Raw genomic sequence first — 17,321 nt, forward strand, 5'->3', positions numbered from 1 at the left:
CCGGCCCAATAACTTGTATTAGGCCCATGCCCAGATAACGGCCCAAAACTGTTCCTCCGGGCCCAAAACGTCAGGCCAATAAAGTGTATACAGGCCCATAAGATGGCCCAAAAATATGCAAATGGGCCCAGATAACACCCCAATACGTTTAAGCAGGCCCATAAATCGGCCCAATAACGTCTAAAAGACCCAAAAAAGTCCGCCCAATAACGTTTAGCAGTCTGCCTAATAACGCGTATGCGGGCTCTATCAACTCAATAACTTGTCTACAGTCCCATAAGTTGGCCCAATAATATGCAAATGGTCCCAGACAACACCCCAATACGTCTAAGCAGGCCCATAAATCGGCCCAATAACGTCTAAAAGACCCGAAAAAGTATGCCCAATAACGTTTAGCAGGTCCATAAGTCTGCCTAATAATAACGCGTATGCAGGCTCTGTCCAGGCAGATTTAAAATCAATGTCTATCAAACCCAAAATAATTGCACCCCAAACCCGCAAAATCCAGGCTCTGTCATCAAAAACCAGAAACCAAGTACTTAAACCAGGGGTTACTATAGGAATGACTTCAATCCCAAAGTATATCAGGCAATACAACAATTATACCACGAAAACCGGAACAGTGAACCTCACGACATTATGAGAGAATCCATTTGAAATGACCAGCGTTTATGCAGTACGGATTTTAACATTAAGAGTCCATTGAATCTTCCCCGCCGGCAAAGGGATGGACTTCGGAAGACGCAAAGGCACCTCATACTCTCCCACAGTTAACAAAGGAGATGGGAGATGCACGTTTTCGGGTAGAATGTGCACACAAAGCTGCCTTGCTACCTAAACCAACATAGAGAATGTATCAGCTAAAAAGGAAAAACAAATCAATGGAAATATTTTGACTTGAAAAAGATTGGCCATTTTCTGATATTTACTAGGATAAAGCTAGAAACCATGAAGAACATAACCATACCTCAGCCACAAGATCTTCCGTTGTCACAGGGGATTTCAATTCTATAGCGTCTTCTTTCGTTGCACGTGTACGGAACTTTTCAAGATTGATAGACCTCCTCAGTACCTGTAAAAGTTTATGAAGTTCAGCTGCCCCATATATGTAAAGCAAAACATTTTAGTTCTTGTATGCATCAGAGATTCAATCAGCTTTCTGAAAGTTAGCATCACATTTCTCTCCAGGAAGAGAATGAGCTAGATTAAGAAATCAATCTGACCAACACTCAATTAGTCAACACCTTTCAAATCTGATGGAATTTCAGTTCGTACTTCTAACAACATCCATATATGACATTGCACTTTTAACCCAGCATTCTATTAGTACATCAAAAACTAACCAGGTTTATGAACATAAATGGGCTTATATCTGTCTTGTACAACAAATAATGCAAAAGACATACGCTTCAATCGGCAATTAAAATCTTAACAGATAGGCTACGAACCAGACGAGCATTGTCCAGAATTTTTGCTGCCTTCTGATATTCCCTCTGCTTAGCTTCCTCAGACACAGTAACTACTTTAACCTCCTCCTCTTCCTCTTCTTGAAGCAGGCAATTCTGAAATATATTTGTGACAAGCATAACAAAATTTAACAAAATAATAGGCAATGGACGAACATTGATAACGTAATCCATGGAGGACAAAGTAAAGAACCTTCCGCTGCTGTTTGATGAGATAAGCATACTTATCAATGTTTGGGACAGCAAGCAACTTGGGCATCAAATGGTTGCGAAAATGTCCGGGCGCAACCTTCACTGTCTGGCCAGCTTTGCCAAGCTTTTCTACGCTCTGAATGCGTCAAATATATCGTTAACCAATCAAAATCAATCAATCAATTCACTAACTAAACGCCAACCCTAATGATTGAGTTCGAGGAGAAATGCGCACCGTTGTTAGAATGACCTCCAACTTTCTGTACCTAACTCCTTGACAAGCATAGAGCAGAGGATTTATCATGCGATCCGAGTCGGAGCCATGGATGTTGGTGTCTTTAATGATTTGACGGATGACATTTCTGCCATTTCTTAAGTAAGCCATCCACAAAGCTTTTTCTAACCTACGCCAAAACATTTAAACAGAAAAGATATCGATGACAAAATCAAACTAGATGACGATATACGGAACGTGGTTTCGGTTTTCCATTCTGAAATTGTTTTCCTTTCCTCGGTTTCTCAGCAACCAAACACAGATGCGTAATTAATTTCATGGTGATGAAAAGGTACAAACCGATCAACTTTTTTGTACTGAAGAAGAAGAAGAAGACGTACCAGCTGTGACAGTCGATTAGCAAGCTATTGCGATAACGACTGTGGCGAGAAGAGAGAGAGAGAGAGAGGGGTTTAGGGTTTTCTGTGACGGGGCTGAAAGTCACAGTGGAAGAGTGAAAATTGAAAAGAAGGCCGAAAGGGGATTCAGAATCAGGGGTTTAAAGCAAAATATCTAAAACACCCCTGAAACTGAAACAAATTTGCACGCCCACAATGGGTTCAAAAATTCCTAAATAATATACCTTGCTATATTAAATGAAATTTGATCTATAGCATACTTTAATATAGAAATTCATTTGTTTGAATAAAATAAATAAAATTCCTAATTTCTAATGCTAGTACAAAAATGAAGAGTTAAAATGTCAAACCGTGCTTAGGGAAAAAATGTTTTGTTTACCATATTGTATGATATAGACTTGGGTTAGGAGTTGGTATGTGTATATTAAGAATTTTGGTCAAATAACAACAGTTCCGTTTTTTCTTTTTTATACAAGCGATATTGAATGCATTTGGTTAGTGGTCACAATCACATAATTATGTTCAGAATAGACTAATTCACAAGGCGTGCTTGGTGTTTCAAGTGCAATGAGAGTTCACCAGCAGTGGCAATGAGATAGATTTGTCCAAATAAATTGGGTCAAATAACTGCACAAGGAAACAAGTGGAGACATGATCATTGATCATCGACACAAAATACACAAAAAATAATTGTCACTGGATTGTGTTCGCACTTCCCAGATTCGCAGACAACTAAAGCTAAAACTCCTTCAGATATTACATTTACAAATTACAGCGGTAGTGGATGCATTCATATAAACCGATGTGCCTAAACTATGGAGCAAAAACTCCCTTGCCTTACAGGATAATACATCCAGAAATGATCTGAACAACAATATCACGGCAAGACCAGCTCAAAATTTTAGTACAGATGTTGCTCCTGCTCGTTTAAGGGCCATCTTCTTGTGCTGATTCAAAGTAAAGGAGGATTAAGAGTCAAATTATAGGGAGGGAGACCAGAAAATTATAAAGTCAGACATGGAAGGAAGCAAAAGAGAGACTTACTGCTTAAAATAAAGCCCTGGAGCAAGCTTTGAGCTCTCTCAGCCTGCTCTGGAGTACCTGAAATTTGAATGATCTTTTGTGTTTCCTCTGGTCTATCCTCTACCAGGGTCACATTGGCTCCTGATAACTGTTCCACTCAAAAAGACAATTAATGAAAGCTAAACTTGGAAAATAAAGAAAGGAAATTACTAAGAGCTCATCAGGCTGACCTCACTGATCTGAGCAAGCTTGTTTCTTGATTTCGTTATGAGCTTTGAAACTGCCTGCTCTGGTATTACAACTTCAAGTGTACTCCTAGTGACTAGTGTCACAGGTATTCTAACAGAATATATAGAGCAAACATCGAAACGATGGATATTAATTGGTAGGAAATATATATATATATATATAGAGAGAGAGAGAGAGAGAGAGAGAGAGAGTAAAATGAGACTGATTTATATGAGGCCATAATAGTAAAACAAAGAAGAAATTTGCTACCTATTCAATGCACTCAGAACATCTTCACGCCGTTCACTTTCGTTTGGCTTTACCAATTCACTGGAAATCCCTCCAGTATCCTACAATACGACAGTGAAAATCTTATAACACAAAAACAAGATGTATGTGAAACAATGCGTGTCCGGTTTAAAATCATATCAAGGTAGCCTGAACATAGTCAGCTAAACTCTCAAGAAAAAGCCACTTCTAAAATGCCTTTCTCCACCTTCTGGCACAACATTTCTTATTCGCTCAAATAACTCTCACAACTAGTCACCTGGATTAAGTTTAACTGGATGAACACTCCAGTTCCCCAAATTGCAGATAAATGAAATAACGATAAACACAAATACAACCATCTAATGGATATTGAAGAGAACAAAATATCTGAGGAGAAAGAAGAAACTGTAAAAATGACAGAAAATGAGCATTTCTTAATCCAGCCAAAGATAGAAAGGACAACCTTTGATGCCAGTGCGATTGCCCCAGTTTGCAAATTCTGATAGGTTGTCATAGGAGGATTATTTCCAGTATGAGCTTCACGAAGTGGAAATGTGTTATTGGGAGATATCTCCAAAGCTGGTGCAGAAACAGGTGGTGTCGTATCCTTTCGAAACAACTCCCTATATAAGTAACTCCGTATTCTTGATGTCAGCTCAACAAGAGCATCTCGAGCTACTTTTATTTCCCCTACGATCTGTAGATGACATGTAGGAGCCATTCAGAATTACCTCAAGTATAACTCATCCTGTCCACCAGGTGGTCCAGGGCTTTGTAACCTTGGTGACAAACGTTTTTGGTCCTTTCTTTTATCTTTTTGTTAAAAACAGTTCATCTGATAAATGACAGTGACAAACGGAGATGCATATTCAAATACACACAGACAAGGGAAAGAAGCATGCATTCACAAGATATTCTAGTCAAAATGCATAATTAGATGGGCAGACCTTTGATCTGTTCCAGTGGATTGTTCACGTAGAACGGTCCATGATCATCCTAAATCTAAGGATACAAGCTCCACTTAAAAAGGAGCCATAATGTGATGCTTCAAAATTTAAGAACTCATCTTCATTTTTTAAGTCCGCTAAGAAGGCATTCAACCAAAAATAAAACTACCAAGCGAGTCTCTCAGATAATGAGAAGAAAGGTGAGCAACAAACCTGTACAATCACATCGTCCCCTGATACGCACACAGGAAGTTCTTCTCTGGACAGAATTTGTATATTTGCACCAGTAAGTCGCCTCATATCTGATAACAACCCATCTCTTCCCTCTAAGCATCCAATATCACTAGTTGGGATAAGTAGCCTAGTAGTGATAATGTTGTCTTTGTCTGGAATAAGATCGACAATGCGAGTTTGAATATGCAACAAAGCTTCCTGAGCTGGAAACAGCTCGTCATCGGGACCCTACGTACACACATAACATGGTCAAAACTGTACAAGAAAAAGAGAGAAGGGGGAAGCATATCATTTTAAAAAGCCAATCATCACAACATTTACGATTCCCCAGATGCATACGTGCACATGCCTACATTATTTTAGCAGTGCCATCAGCAATTCGAGTGTATCATCACTTCAAATTTACACTTTATGAGTCAAATACTTATATTATTATATACCGAGATTAACTACAGAAAATTGTAAAATACCTCCTCTGAAGAGATGATGATTATCTGTTCATCTGCACCAGCCACAGGGTCAGTAGCTTTGACATCCACACCAATTTCATTTTGAAGCAATTCAATAATTCCATCAGAATCTCCAACAACAAGATCAACTTTGTCAATAGGACAAAGTATTCGAAACACAAGGTCTTCGCCATAAAAGGGCTGCACATTATCGGTCATGGGACCAGACCCAGGTTCAATGTTAAAACCAGATGAACGGGAGGCATAGTTGTTGTTTCTGATATTGGATGTAGGTAATCGTGCCCCAAAAGCAGCCCCATCCATGGGTGACTTACGTGATGTATTGTTCATATGAGGAATATAATCATCGTCAGGAGGAAAGAACCGTTCTGGTGAGTGTAATCGTCCCTGGAAATGACTGCGGTCCCGATGCTGACTCTCCCTCAAGCGTGATGAAATAGTTGCTACAGCATTCTTAACACAATTCGCTTCACCTACTACCTGCAGCAGAAATGCAAAATCATAAGCATGATAATTCCCTTATTTCAAATAATGTTGATGAGGGGGAAAAGGAAAAGGACAATTTCACATAAATCTTTAGATGGTGTATTGACACCATATTGTACTAGCTTAAAAGATCCGTGTGAAACATTTACTGCAAAATACTCCCACACATTAGTGCCCAACAAAGATGCAACTGAAAGCTGAAATTTTTTATAGAAAACACTATCACCAATATAGAACGAAAACCTAAACTAATTCGATAAACATCATAGTACTCCAGCATTCAGCCAAATCCACTCCAGCTGACAGTGATATAAGCTGCCAACAACTGTCCTTATTTTTGGTCCGGAGATAAATTTTAAAAATGAGGGTCCTCAGAGTATATATTATATACATTTTGCAGTTATTAGTTAACTTAACAGGAAACCAAAGTTTCTGGCATTCCAATCTAACCAATAATAGAATGGAACTGAAAAGCTCAGCAATTTGTGACATGCAACATAGGAATCAGATGCAGTTAAAGCTGTAAGTTCCAAAACCTGAACAATCTCCTCAGACATAGAAACACAGCGAGGCAGATTGTGATCTCTAGGCAAAACCCTAATCTGGGTCTTGGTCTCAACCCTCATTTGCTCAATTATCTTGCCTCCCTTGCCAAGCAAAGACCCCACATGCATTCTCGACACGACCAGCCGCGTAGCCACTCGGGTCCCACCACCACCCCCTCCTCCTCCTCCTCCTCCTCCCCCTCTAACACCACCGCCATACTCATCCTCCTCCTCTCCACCACCAAACCCAGCCACATCACTCTCCAGAATCCTCTCATGGATCAAAAACAGGGCTTCTTGTGCCGGAGAGAATGCCGGCATCCGGCCCTCCGGATCCCGCCGGCGCGTGTCGGAAATCTCAATAATCCGCTCCTCGTCGCCGGGGATCAGTTCATGCACGTTGATCCACGCACCGGTGTGTTGCCGAATCGACTTAATGATGCTACCGGACTTGCCGATCACGCCTCCGGCTTTCATGTCGTGGCAGAGAATACGGTATGTCGTTGTCACCGTAATTGATGGGTCCTGTTGAGGCTTAGAGGGTCGCCCACCACCACTACCGCCGCCACCGCCTCCGCCGCTTCCACGGTGGCGGTGGTTGTTGGTCGCGTAGTGGTGGTTGTACCGAGGCCTCGTCCTACCGACAGTCTCTGTATCGTAGTCTTGGTCATAGTAGTACCTCTTAGATCTAGACCTCTCCATCTCCAACAGTGTGTCAAAAGCTAGGGTTTTTAACTCTCCAGGTCAAGAAAGAAATAGATCCTTTCGTCAGTGTCCAATATCAAGCATTGTGCTGTTGGAATTTGAGGTCTAGGGCTTCAGATTGTCTTTGTTCCAGAGTAGAAGTAAAGGATTACACTTGGGGAGCTTGGTCATTTTTAGTCCTTGTTCCTCTGTTGTTGTTGGTTTTTGTTTTCCAATTCTTTCCTTCTTTTCTGTGTGTTTCGTGGGAAAGCGTGAGAGAGATGTTCAAATTTGAAAACCCTTGAGAAGATGTGGAGAATCTAGGGAGAGAGGGAGTCCAATTTGCAGAGTCTGAGCTGCCAGGTTTACCAGTTCAGTCTGGTTTACTTTACTTTCCCCAACATCCACCCAACTCTGAGGTAATAATAACAATAAATAATTTATTTATTTTATAGTCTCTTCCAGATGGATTTGACTAAACGACGACGATTAACGGACCCTTGATATTAGGATAACGTACTACAAAAGTTGTGAGGTAATGGAAAATATACGGTATACATACAGTACATGTTGTTTAAGAACTTTTAACATTTTTTGATAAGTGAGAGTCTAAAAATTCAAATTCAAACAAGTATGGATTAAATATACCCAAATTTTTATAGACTTTTTCAAAGTTCGTAAAAATTCAAATTAAATACATTTAGATTATTAAAGTCTTTTAAAATTTTATAGAATTCTAATTAAATACATCCTTTAAGAGAGAGAGTCGGGACTCATTACCCTAACCGATTGGCTTATCCAATTTTTAATATGTAAAATGTGTACTTGCTTTTGCTAAATATTCGAAAAACCTTGCTTGCAACTTTTGCATTTGATTTAAACTCTTCATTAAGTTGTCTAATGTCTCTTTAATGGAAAAGTGAGCTCGAGCCTCATCACATGATTCTATTATATCCATATTTTAAACTAATCAAATCATATTCCATGCAAAAAAGACTAGCGGATCATAAGTTAACTACAACTAAAGGCTTATGCTAAAACACTTTCTTATGCAATGGTGTTTTGGTTTATTGGGTGTTCTTATGATTTTTTAAAAAATTATTTTCATGTAACCAATGATTATCTTCAATGATAATATTTCAATTTTCACTTTAATTTCGCTTTGAATTCCATTTGATTTCATAAATGAGAATTGATTAGATTAGACGTGCATTAATCTCAACACATAAATGTTCGTTGAACATAGTTTATGACAACAAGATAGAACTTAATTATCTTTATTAAAACTATTAATCATTGTTTATATTTAGTACTAGCCTATTTGCAAGCGCTTTCGAGCCTGCGAGAGGATTCTTTTAAAAAAATTTAAATTTATTTTAAAATTAAAAAAGATAATGGGTAATTGTGTTCCATAAAAATAGGATTCATTATCTTATTTTTATTTTTATTTTTATTTAATATGAAAAAGTGTGAATTTACCCTATTATCTTCATTTAATTAATAATTTCAATTATTAATGTTTGCATTAACTAAGGGTTTTTTTTTACTTTATATATATAGAAGATAATCAACATTTTCTCATATTATTATGCCTACCCTAGCATGCCCTCGAGTTATACCGTTAAATTTTGAATATGACCATTTCTTTTATTTAATTATATTTTTACCAGTCATAGTTGGATTTTTTAATTTTGAAATAAAAAATTATAACGTTGGCAACAAAGTCCTTTATTCTAGCGAGCATTATGTTTCTAAATTATTATTTATTATTTCCAAAATGTTTCTACAATTTAAATGAATATATATATTTTTCCAGTCCCATGTGTATATTTTGTTATTAAAAAATGATATTGGAAATCCTATCTCCTACCAACTCACGCCAAGATATAAAAATATTTTTTCTTTTTTTGTGTGGATAATAAAAGAATAACTTGAACAAGTTGAATTCGGATTTTAAAGCCGAACTAGTAGATCTCGACCCCTCGTCGTGGAGGCCATCCAGAATTGATTTGGTTGGTTCTGAATTCTGATCCCTGCAAGGTCGCGTCAAAGGCGATGGCATACATGTAAATTCAGGTTAGTGTGAGGACATTTATACAAGAACTGCTAAAGCACTAAACCTAAGATCAAAGTGGAGGATAACAACACAGCGGCCAACGCACAGCGATGGCTTCTTCCACACTAGGCTTCACTTTCTCACCTGCTTCCCATGTAATATTTCTCTCTCTATCTCTCTGAAATAATTGGACAAAAATGAAACTAAATGTGTACGAAATTCCACATCTTATTTTGTACTCTGGTTGTTGTTATCTTTTTGGCTGCAGAGGGTGCAACTGAGAGTGGAAAGTTCAATGCTTTCCAATTGCTCCTTTAGGCCGCAGGTTACAAATTGCTGTTTTTTTCTAGCTTTCTTCTCAATTTGATTTTAATTAGTAATCTTTCTTAATTATGTTATATAAACATTTTGCAGGTAATTTCCCGAATGCAAAAAGATGGCAGCGGCCGGCGAGTGTGGCGGCGAAGGAAATTGGTACGAAAGAAAAAACTCCAGTTGACTGCCGCCTAGTCTTTCTTGTTAGTAACTTAGTAGTGTGAATTATATCTCATGGAGCACTAAAAGAAGCGATAAACAAAAAAAAAGAAATATATTTTGGGAACTCAATTTTAGAGTTTTCATGAGAAGGCTATGGTAATATAGTAACTGCAAAACATGATTTATGTTACTCATCTCAGATTGTAGAAACAACCCATTAAGAATTTGACTTCATGAGGAATTCTAGTGTAGGATTGTTTTGTAAGCAAAAGTGACATTTTCAGCTGAATCTCTATCTGGCAAGTGCTAAGATCGGTTGTAGCTACTAGGCATGAAGTCTTTTACTGTTTTCAATCTCTTGCTGTTACCCATCTGAAAAGGAAATGTGGGTTGAAAATCTGGAAATGAAAGTTTGCTTCTTGAATGACAAGAGAGTATATTAAGCTGTGATTCAGAACCTCCTCGTGTTGTACTATTGGGCATTGACTCAAATTGGGTGCAAATTTTTCATTTTTCAGACAAAGAAGGATGACATGTTGCGATACAAGATGGAGAGAGTACCTTTCCTTGAGGAGCAGGTTCGGAAGGTAAAGGACGGAGGACAGCTCTTGGGAATGGATATTGAGAGACTACTCCTATCAGAGGATAACCGGTTTGATTTTGTCAATGATATAGCGGCCGAGGCTAGCGAGTATGTCGAGAACAACCGAGATGAGTATGGGGGCAAGAAGAAAGCCATCCTTCAAGTGATAAGTAACCGGGTGAATGATGCTGGGTTTTTTAGACCAGAGGCATATGAAGAATCTGACCCCTTCAAGCCAGGCCCTTCTTATTTGAAGGAAGAATTTACTTGATTACATACACCACTTACTCATGTTGTAATGTTAATCTTAGACTAGAGGCTGCTATTATCTATGATAGTTTCCGTTTTCAATCTATCAGTGCACTAGTTTTGCTTCTCAGACCCTATCTTTTTAGTCTACTTCTGCACAGGTGCGCTTGCAAGTTGTTCAATCTGTACCTGTTTCTTTCGTTTCGGCTATTCGTTTAGTACAAAGGGCTTGTAGTTAGAATCGTGAAGAGGAGGGGAGTCTTGTGTTCGAATTCGAATCCCCCCTCCTCCCCTATTGCATATAACAAAAAAGAAAACAACAACAACAACAGTAACGTATTATAAATATGTTTTCTAAGATCGCCCCTTTTGGTTAATTTTTACTCACAATTCACATTCACAGTTGACAGTTAGTTGAACTACAGCCATGAATTTGGAAGTGGATCTCACAGTTGTTGTGGCTACAGACCATGTTGAATCTTTAACAGCATCGTCCGGACCCACCATAAAGTGGGTCACATCTGACGTGGCAAAACTGGGGTGGAAGGTCAAATGGAAAAGGGTCCCACGTTCCTACCCAATCTGTTAATGCAGTTAAAGGTGTAGCTTCACTCTCTCTTATCCTTCACATGATGACCAAATCACCTCCCACCACCACCACCACTCCTAATTCTGAACTCTGAACTCGTCCCACCTCCCTGGTTCAACTCAGTAGCAGTGGCGCTAGTGGTGGTGGTAAATGGCTTTGTTGAGCCCGCGGTTGCAGAAGTTCCTCTTAACCAAATACCATGGAGACTCATTGAAGACCACGGCCAACAAAAGCAGCCTTGTTAATATAAAAGCAAGAAGCCGAAGCTGCTCGGCCATTGCCATAGACGCGCCTGGTTCTTCGTTGACGGATGTGGCAGGAATTCGATGGGGTTCGACCAGTTTGCAGGGTGCCCGAGAAGAGATGGAAGACGGTGTCGTTGTGCGGTCCGATGGCCTTGATGGGTTTTCATTTGCCGCCGTTTTTGATGGCCATGCCGGGTTCAACTCGGTCAAGTTCCTCAGGTTTGACCACTACTAATTTTATTTATTTATTGTCAAAATTTGACCACAACTAATTGGAATTAACTTTTTAATTAATTCCAGTAAGCTAAATTAAAATTAAACTCTTTTGTATAACAGGGATGAGCTCTACAAAGAGTGTTGTGCGGCTTTGCAGGGTGGGCTGCTATTGCGTGGAAATGATTTCAAGACCATTAGAGAGGCATTACAGGAGACTTTCGAAAAGGTGGATGCAAAATTGTTAAATTGGTAAGCAAAAAAAGTAAAAAAGAACATGGTTTGATGAGAAGGAAGAAAAAAAAAATACAAATTTATAAATAAACCCAATCCTAGACATGTATTTATAAAAAAACTCAAGCACTATTTAAACATAGAAACACACCCAAAATCAACCCCAAAGTCAACTTTTTGGGTGTGTTTGTAAATGGGTTTTGAGTGTGTGTAATGATGGGTTTTGGGTGTGTTTATATGTTTAAATAGTGCTTGGGTTTTTTTATAATTTCAACCCCCATTTTGAGTGTTTTAGTGAAACTCCCAAAAAAAAATGGTTTTGGTGCTTGCATCAAATATGATTGTAGATTGTAGATTGTATATTATTGCGTTGAAGGTTTAGATGGTGTTTGATTTTGTAAAGGCTTGAAAGGAATGGAGAGGAAGATGAATCTGGCTCAACAGCTACCGTTATTTTCGTTGAAAATGATACGCTGGTCATTTCACATGTTGGTGATTCTTGCGTGGTATGTATTCAATCCCAGTGTCCTCTTGGTGTCTTCAGCATTTGTAGCTCATTTATCAAATGCCATTAAATGAAGAAGACAAAGGAAGATGATGAAACAATAAATTCAAGGGTTGCATGTAATTAGCTGTATTTATCAGCTGACTGGCTGATGCAGGTTCAATCTTGTTCTGGAAAAGCAGAGGTACTGACCCATCCTCATAGACCATATGGAAGCAACAAGGTCTCTCTTCAAGAAATCAAAAGAATCAGAGAAGCAGGTGGATGGGTGTGTTTTTCTTCTTTGTTTATTTATTCATGTTTACTTCTTTGAGCCATATCTTATAGTTCTCAGTTTCTTCTACAGAAAATGAGAGCTAGAACCTGCTTTGTTGAACTTGATATAATTTCTAACCTTGGAAATGTTCCAAGCTTTTGGACAACTTAACTCTAAACTAATCATCACATTTTTGTTTGGGATATTACTGTTAATTCCCCATACTTCTTATGTCAATAACAAACCTGATGACAACTTACATATGGTGCCTATAGATCGTCAATGGAAGAATCTGTGGAGACATTGCTGTATCTCGTGCTTTTGGTGACATGCGGTTCAAGACAAAGAAAAACGAGTTCAGTCTTTTAACATTCTGCTCATCCTTTTTAAAAATAGGGTTTTTTCCTGGAAGCTTTGGTATATAGACAACCAGAATATGCATATACTGATGGTCTTTTGCATTTTGTTATGGAAAGGATGCTGAAGAAAGGAGTTGAAGAAAGGAGATGGACAGAAAAATTTGCTTCTCGGTAGGTAATCTCTTATGTTTCTTGCTTGACTACTAGTTTCACCTATTTGTTTCTTTCCTTCTAATTAGGATGCTTTTGGATTAGTTCAATGCTAGCAAGTATGTAGTGGATGACTTTCATAAGGATACGAATTTTCCGGTAATATTTGATAAGGTTAAACACAAGGTTTAAACTCTAGTCTACTGGTATATTTACCAAATGCATGTAGTTGGACCAAATATCCTGGAATAATTAGATGATTGAATTCATATCAGAGGCTGGTATATAAGTGATCACCATTTTTATGTGAACAATTGATGAAGTATGTGTTCTCTGTGCCTGCTAGATTTCAATATCGCCCAATTCCTATGATAACCTCAAGTGTGCCCTGTCTAGGTTTTGAGAATGACAATAGAGGTGCAAATTCTTATACGATTCCAAAATTTTCAGTTATGCAGTACTGAAATATGCTTTCGCATTAGAAAAAGTGGCCTATAGTGTCTGAGATACATCTCATATGAATAAGCTTCTGGATTCTGCACAGCACTAAACATTCAATATAGTAGTGTAAATTAGATTGTTTCTTTCTCTGTATTTTAGTGTGTCGTTTTACTTATATAGACAACTAAGAATACATTAATTAGAATCCCTTTTATGTTATGCTAGTATACAATTCAGTGGAGACCTTGTTACTGCATCTCCAGACATTTTTCAAGTGACTTTTGGGAAAGATTCTGAATTTGTACTGTTAGCATCTGATGGCTTATGGGACTACATAAACAGGTTTGTTGGACTGGTCTTTGACACTCTTGGTAAAACTCCATGTAATTATCATATTCTCATCAATTTAATCGCTCACGTAAAACTTGATAACTTTTTCAGCTCAGATGCAGTGGCTTTTGTAAGGAATCAGCTTCGACAACATGGAGATGTTCAGGTATGGCTTGTGCATCAATTTGCTTAACTACTTCCTTTATTTTATTTGATATGCATCAACATCAATCTCCTTTAACGTTGTAACACAAATGGTGATCCAGTGATTAACTATACCGTCTTATTTATGTTTCAGCTAGCTTGTGATGCGCTTGCTCAAGCTGCTTTGGTAACAAATTACATTAGTATTTGTTTTACTCTGCACAGATTAGCTAGATTCTTTGCTCGGGTAGTTTTCTAATGACCTGAAATTTGCACGTATTGAATAGGATCAACGCTCGCAAGATAATATCAGCATTGTAATTGCCGATTTGGGGTAGGCTTCTGCATGCATTCTGGTTTTTATTCTTAATGATATACATTCCTTCACCTTCCTCTTTCTTTTTCTTTTTTTCTGTTTTGGGTGGTTGTGATATGTTTTATTTGATTCATCCACAGCCGGACAGACTGGCAAGGTTTGCCATTTCAACAACAAAATTTCGCATATGAATTGGGGCAAGCTTTTGCTACAATAGGGATTGTGTCGCTTGGAATTTGGATGTCGACTTCTTTGCTTTAGACATGAATCTGACTCTGAGGCATCCTCAGCTCGGCAATTCATTCAGCTGACTTCACGGTAGCCGAATGAATTGGGACCCTGCCGACTCCAGAGAATGTATATAAATGGAAGTATGGAAATCAACATAGATTTTCGCACATTTTATTTGTATAATCTTGAAGTGTACATGCCTCACTCCACACCTTGATACTTTTGGTTTAGGTGAATTAGAATAATCTTAGTAGTAAACAAAGAATTCACATGTTCAATGATTTAGCTAGATAGTTTGTTATTGAATTTGAAAAAAAAAATCTATAAAATACGTGTACAGCATGTGATCTAGCTATGAATTTCTGCAATGGTTAAACCAAAGAGGGAGGGTCGCTCTCAGACTCTCTCTCTCTCTCTCTCTCTGTCTCAACGGAGTGCCTTTTTCCCCACAACACAACTACGGGAGTGGCCTTTGAGGTTCTGAAATCACAGTTGATGAATTTCCAAACAGGAGATGGCAGAGACAAGGTGCATGAGATGAGAATACATACTATGACCTTTTGAGATTCCGAAATCCCAACTAAAGCAAATTGCAAATGATAATGGAGAAACCCCAATCACTGGAACCCAACACTAACAACTATACATCGTCTATGGGACATGGACATGCATGATTCATGAACGTTTGAGGCATTAAATTTATGTTTCTAATATTTTATGCTGTTAATTATGAGATAGAAGATAGTGCTTCATTCTTTTAAAAATTATTTATTCAGTAGCAAAGCAATGGCAAGTATTTATTTTACACTTCTTCACTTCATACATATATATAAGATGATCAGAAGCAATAGCCACAGGAGGAATATGATTTATATATATATATATATATAGGTGCTTGTATATATTCCTATGGCCACACACACACAACAAGAACTAGACAAATACAACAATACATACATATATATATATATATTAATTTGATGACGAAACTCATTCGATCGGATGGCTGGCCATATCTTATGTATGTCTCCTTACAGATGATATCAATCACAACCTCGGTAAGAGAGGGCGCGGCGGGCGGGAGAGAGAAAATAGTAGTGTTATTAATTAGTTAATTAAGAGTTTTAAGGCCACTTTATTAAGGCAGTCATGGGTTCCTTCCATTGCCAGGTTTCCTTCTAGGGTCGTGTTTTTGATTGGCTCCTGTATCATCATAATCCTGCATTGTTGCATCAAGCATCCAAAGCTTCCTTGAATTCATTACGATTCCATCCTTCAGAAACATAAAGAATTCGTCAGCAAGGAAGGCATATGATTTGCATCTCTTAATAAATTAATGTTAAATTGTATTTAATAATAATAATGCATGGTAGAATGTTGTCCCATAATTAATCTTATGATAGAAACTAGAGAACAAGGAGATTAATTAATTGTACCTTGTGAAGTAAGTGAATGGGGTCTATGCCATCCTCCTTGAACCCTTCATTAACAATGCCTACTTAAGTCAGCTTATTAAGATAATTGAAACATTTTATACACACACACACACACACACACAAAAAGAAAGATAATTGAAACATAAGGAAACTGAAATGGGATATAATTAACTTTAAGTAATCTGCTCACCTGAAGATAAGGGAATGAGGAGAAGTGAGAGGAAAAATAGTAGAAGAAGAAAGACATTGATTCTAAGAGCCATATGGCTTCTTCTTCTTCTTCTTCTTCTTCTTCTTGTATCAAATATCAATAGTTACAATGGGGGATGAATATGTTTGGCTCTATCGGGGGAGGTGGGGAATTCGCCTTTTATGCTTACTCTCAGAGTGAGTGGTAGCATATTATGCACTACGAGAGAGAGAGAGAGAGAGAGAGAGAGAGAGAGAGAGACTGTTGTCATTGTGTGCTGTGCACTCACTCCACCCAATAGCAACCCAACAGCATGATGATGAAATGCTTTTTACCCTCCAGCACAGCACACAAGTCAACTGCACTATTTCATTTCATGTTGAGTCCAAAATGGAACTTGATTTTCAGTAGCTAATCTGTTGCAATTTCACCTTGCTTAAAGTGTTCTCTTGGATCCAAGGTTTTGATACGAGACCTTTCTGATGAACCGGAGAAGGAAACTAGCATAGAAACAAAGGTTTTACTCGCAGTAAGAGTACAGCCTAACTAATAGTGGAATATATTTTAAGGAGTACGCCGCCCAACTATACTATTAAAATATTCGGATTTATTTAGAGAGTACAGCCGCGCGGCTATACTCTTATGTGTGTGCACAAACACCACAACAATCCCCTGCGTGGCTTAAAATCTAACCATTGTTTTTAAAAAAAAGAGAAGGGAGAGAGAGAGAGGATTATTTTCTGCCTACTTTTGTGTGGTTGTCATCTTTTTTTGTTATTAATTTAATTTGCTTTTTTTTTTCCTTGTCTTCACCACTAATTTGAGTTGCAAATGTTTCAATGGTGCAGTGCACATCTACTTTTTAAAGTGCCCATTGTTTCAGTAAAAACTAATAAACTAGTAGATATGTCTAGCTCATGGTGTGCAGAAATTGCGTGAATGATCATGACATGCGATGAATATTATAGACATTTTTTCCCCTTCTTCTTCTTCTTCTTCTTCTTCTTCTAAGATTATGGCTCTATGAGATACAGAAAGATAACTTATATATCCTTGATTTGATGAGGTTAATTACGCTTTCTCTTGTTTATATAGACCGATAAGTTTATTGCTCAATCTCAATGGAACTTTTAATTAAG

The 17,321-nt window shown here is 37.9% G+C and overlaps 5 protein-coding genes across 9 annotated transcripts; 2 read left to right on the forward strand and 3 right to left on the reverse strand.

Annotated features, from left to right (window-relative positions):
• Window positions 1-536: 536 nt before the first annotated feature.
• LOC103333618 (Ribosomal protein L9/RNase H1) lies at window positions 537-2,433 on the reverse strand. Of its 4 annotated transcripts, none has more exons than XM_089051761.1 (6): window positions 2,274-2,433; window positions 1,894-2,062; window positions 1,660-1,794; window positions 1,449-1,562; window positions 968-1,072; window positions 537-830 (listed from the first exon to the last, which is right to left on the reverse strand). In XM_089051761.1, the coding sequence occupies exons 2-6, from the start codon at window positions 2,041-2,043 to the stop codon at window positions 771-773; spliced, it is 564 nt and encodes a 187-aa protein (XP_088907887.1). In that variant the 5' UTR covers window positions 2,044-2,062; window positions 2,274-2,433; the 3' UTR covers window positions 537-770. The 4 variants fall into 4 exon arrangements, with proteins under 4 accessions (XP_088907887.1, XP_008234712.1, XP_008234713.1 ...); XM_008236490.3 differs by having other exon boundaries at window positions 537-834; XM_008236491.3 differs by having other exon boundaries at window positions 537-834; window positions 1,894-2,057; window positions 2,274-2,418.
• Window positions 2,434-2,919: 486 nt separating this feature from the next.
• Window positions 2,920-7,598, reverse strand: RCF3 (RNA-binding KH domain-containing protein). The gene is made up of 8 exons (XM_089051759.1): window positions 6,486-7,598; window positions 5,464-5,943; window positions 4,973-5,221; window positions 4,276-4,509; window positions 3,813-3,892; window positions 3,545-3,653; window positions 3,336-3,462; window positions 2,920-3,238 (listed from the first exon to the last, which is right to left on the reverse strand). Exons 1-8 carry the CDS (start codon window positions 7,194-7,196, stop codon window positions 3,219-3,221), a joined length of 2,010 nt encoding a protein of 669 aa, XP_088907885.1. The 5' UTR covers window positions 7,197-7,598; the 3' UTR covers window positions 2,920-3,218.
• A 1,536-nt stretch (window positions 7,599-9,134) lies between these two features.
• Window positions 9,135-10,673, forward strand: PTAC7 (plastid transcriptionally active7). Its single transcript, XM_008236488.3, has 4 exons — window positions 9,135-9,389; window positions 9,503-9,559; window positions 9,649-9,708; window positions 10,230-10,673. Exons 1-4 carry the CDS (start codon window positions 9,345-9,347, stop codon window positions 10,563-10,565), a joined length of 498 nt encoding a protein of 165 aa, XP_008234710.1. The 5' UTR covers window positions 9,135-9,344; the 3' UTR covers window positions 10,566-10,673.
• Window positions 10,674-10,825: 152 nt separating this feature from the next.
• Window positions 10,826-14,909, forward strand: TAP38 (thylakoid-associated phosphatase 38). The gene is made up of 11 exons (XM_008236486.3): window positions 10,826-11,596; window positions 11,714-11,842; window positions 12,228-12,330; window positions 12,487-12,597; window positions 12,861-12,940; window positions 13,062-13,115; window positions 13,761-13,877; window positions 13,977-14,031; window positions 14,164-14,196; window positions 14,297-14,343; window positions 14,466-14,909. The coding sequence occupies exons 1-11, from the start codon at window positions 11,283-11,285 to the stop codon at window positions 14,584-14,586; spliced, it is 1,164 nt and encodes a 387-aa protein (XP_008234708.2). The 5' UTR covers window positions 10,826-11,282; the 3' UTR covers window positions 14,587-14,909.
• A 395-nt stretch (window positions 14,910-15,304) lies between these two features.
• LOC103333614 (uncharacterized) lies at window positions 15,305-16,522 on the reverse strand. 2 transcript variants are annotated; one of them, XM_008236484.3, is made up of 3 exons: window positions 16,183-16,522; window positions 15,993-16,051; window positions 15,305-15,829 (listed from the first exon to the last, which is right to left on the reverse strand). In XM_008236484.3, the coding sequence occupies exons 1-3, from the start codon at window positions 16,253-16,255 to the stop codon at window positions 15,704-15,706; spliced, it is 258 nt and encodes an 85-aa protein (XP_008234706.1). In that variant the 5' UTR covers window positions 16,256-16,522; the 3' UTR covers window positions 15,305-15,703. The 2 variants fall into 2 exon arrangements, with proteins under 2 accessions (XP_008234706.1, XP_008234707.1); XM_008236485.3 differs by having other exon boundaries at window positions 15,993-16,036; window positions 16,183-16,386.
• Window positions 16,523-17,321: the final 799 nt, after the last annotated feature.

Source organism: Prunus mume, linkage group LG5 (assembly GCF_029339155.1).
Source record: "Prunus mume cultivar Tortuosa linkage group LG5, ASM2933915v1, whole genome shotgun sequence".
Taxonomy (NCBI): Eukaryota; Viridiplantae; Streptophyta; class Magnoliopsida; order Rosales; family Rosaceae; genus Prunus; species Prunus mume.

Excerpts from the sequence above, each read along its gene's own strand:
- LOC103333614 (XM_008236484.3), bottom strand. The coding sequence starts at position 16,255 with ATGGCTCTTAGAATCAATGTCTTTCTTCTTCTACTATTTTTCCTCTCA. Across the intron at positions 16,052-16,182 it reads CCTCATTCCCTTATCTTCAG|GCATTGTTAATGAAGGGTTC; the intron begins GTGAGCAGATTA and ends TGACTTAAGTAG. Across the intron at positions 15,830-15,992 it reads CCATTCACTTACTTCACAAG|GATGGAATCGTAATGAATTC; the intron begins GTACAATTAATT and ends ATGTTTCTGAAG.
- LOC103333618 (XM_089051760.1), bottom strand. The coding sequence starts at position 2,076 with ATGTTTTGGCGTAGGTTAGAAAAAGCTTTGTGGATGGCTTACTTAAGA. Across the intron at positions 1,073-1,448 it reads TTCTGGACAATGCTCGTCTG|GTACTGAGGAGGTCTATCAA; the intron begins GTTCGTAGCCTA and ends AAACTTTTACAG. Across the intron at positions 835-967 it reads CGGAAGATCTTGTGGCTGAG|GTAGCAAGGCAGCTTTGTGT; the intron begins GTATGGTTATGT and ends ATGTTGGTTTAG.
- PTAC7 (XM_008236488.3), top strand. The coding sequence starts at position 9,345 with ATGGCTTCTTCCACACTAGGCTTCACTTTCTCACCTGCTTCCCAT. Across the intron at positions 9,390-9,502 it reads CTTTCTCACCTGCTTCCCAT|AGGGTGCAACTGAGAGTGGA; the intron begins GTAATATTTCTC and ends TTTTGGCTGCAG. Across the intron at positions 9,709-10,229 it reads TGTGGCGGCGAAGGAAATTG|ACAAAGAAGGATGACATGTT; the intron begins GTACGAAAGAAA and ends TTCATTTTTCAG.
- RCF3 (XM_089051759.1), bottom strand. The coding sequence starts at position 7,196 with ATGGAGAGGTCTAGATCTAAGAGGTACTACTATGACCAAGACTACGAT. Across the intron at positions 5,944-6,485 it reads TGTCTGAGGAGATTGTTCAG|GTAGTAGGTGAAGCGAATTG; the intron begins GTTTTGGAACTT and ends TTTCTGCTGCAG. Across the intron at positions 3,893-4,275 it reads CAATCGCACTGGCATCAAAG|GATACTGGAGGGATTTCCAG; the intron begins GTTGTCCTTTCT and ends GTCGTATTGTAG.
- TAP38 (XM_008236486.3), top strand. The coding sequence starts at position 11,283 with ATGGCTTTGTTGAGCCCGCGGTTGCAGAAGTTCCTCTTAACCAAATAC. Across the intron at positions 11,843-12,227 it reads GATGCAAAATTGTTAAATTG|GCTTGAAAGGAATGGAGAGG; the intron begins GTAAGCAAAAAA and ends GATTTTGTAAAG. Across the intron at positions 12,331-12,486 it reads ATGTTGGTGATTCTTGCGTG|GTTCAATCTTGTTCTGGAAA; the intron begins GTATGTATTCAA and ends TGGCTGATGCAG.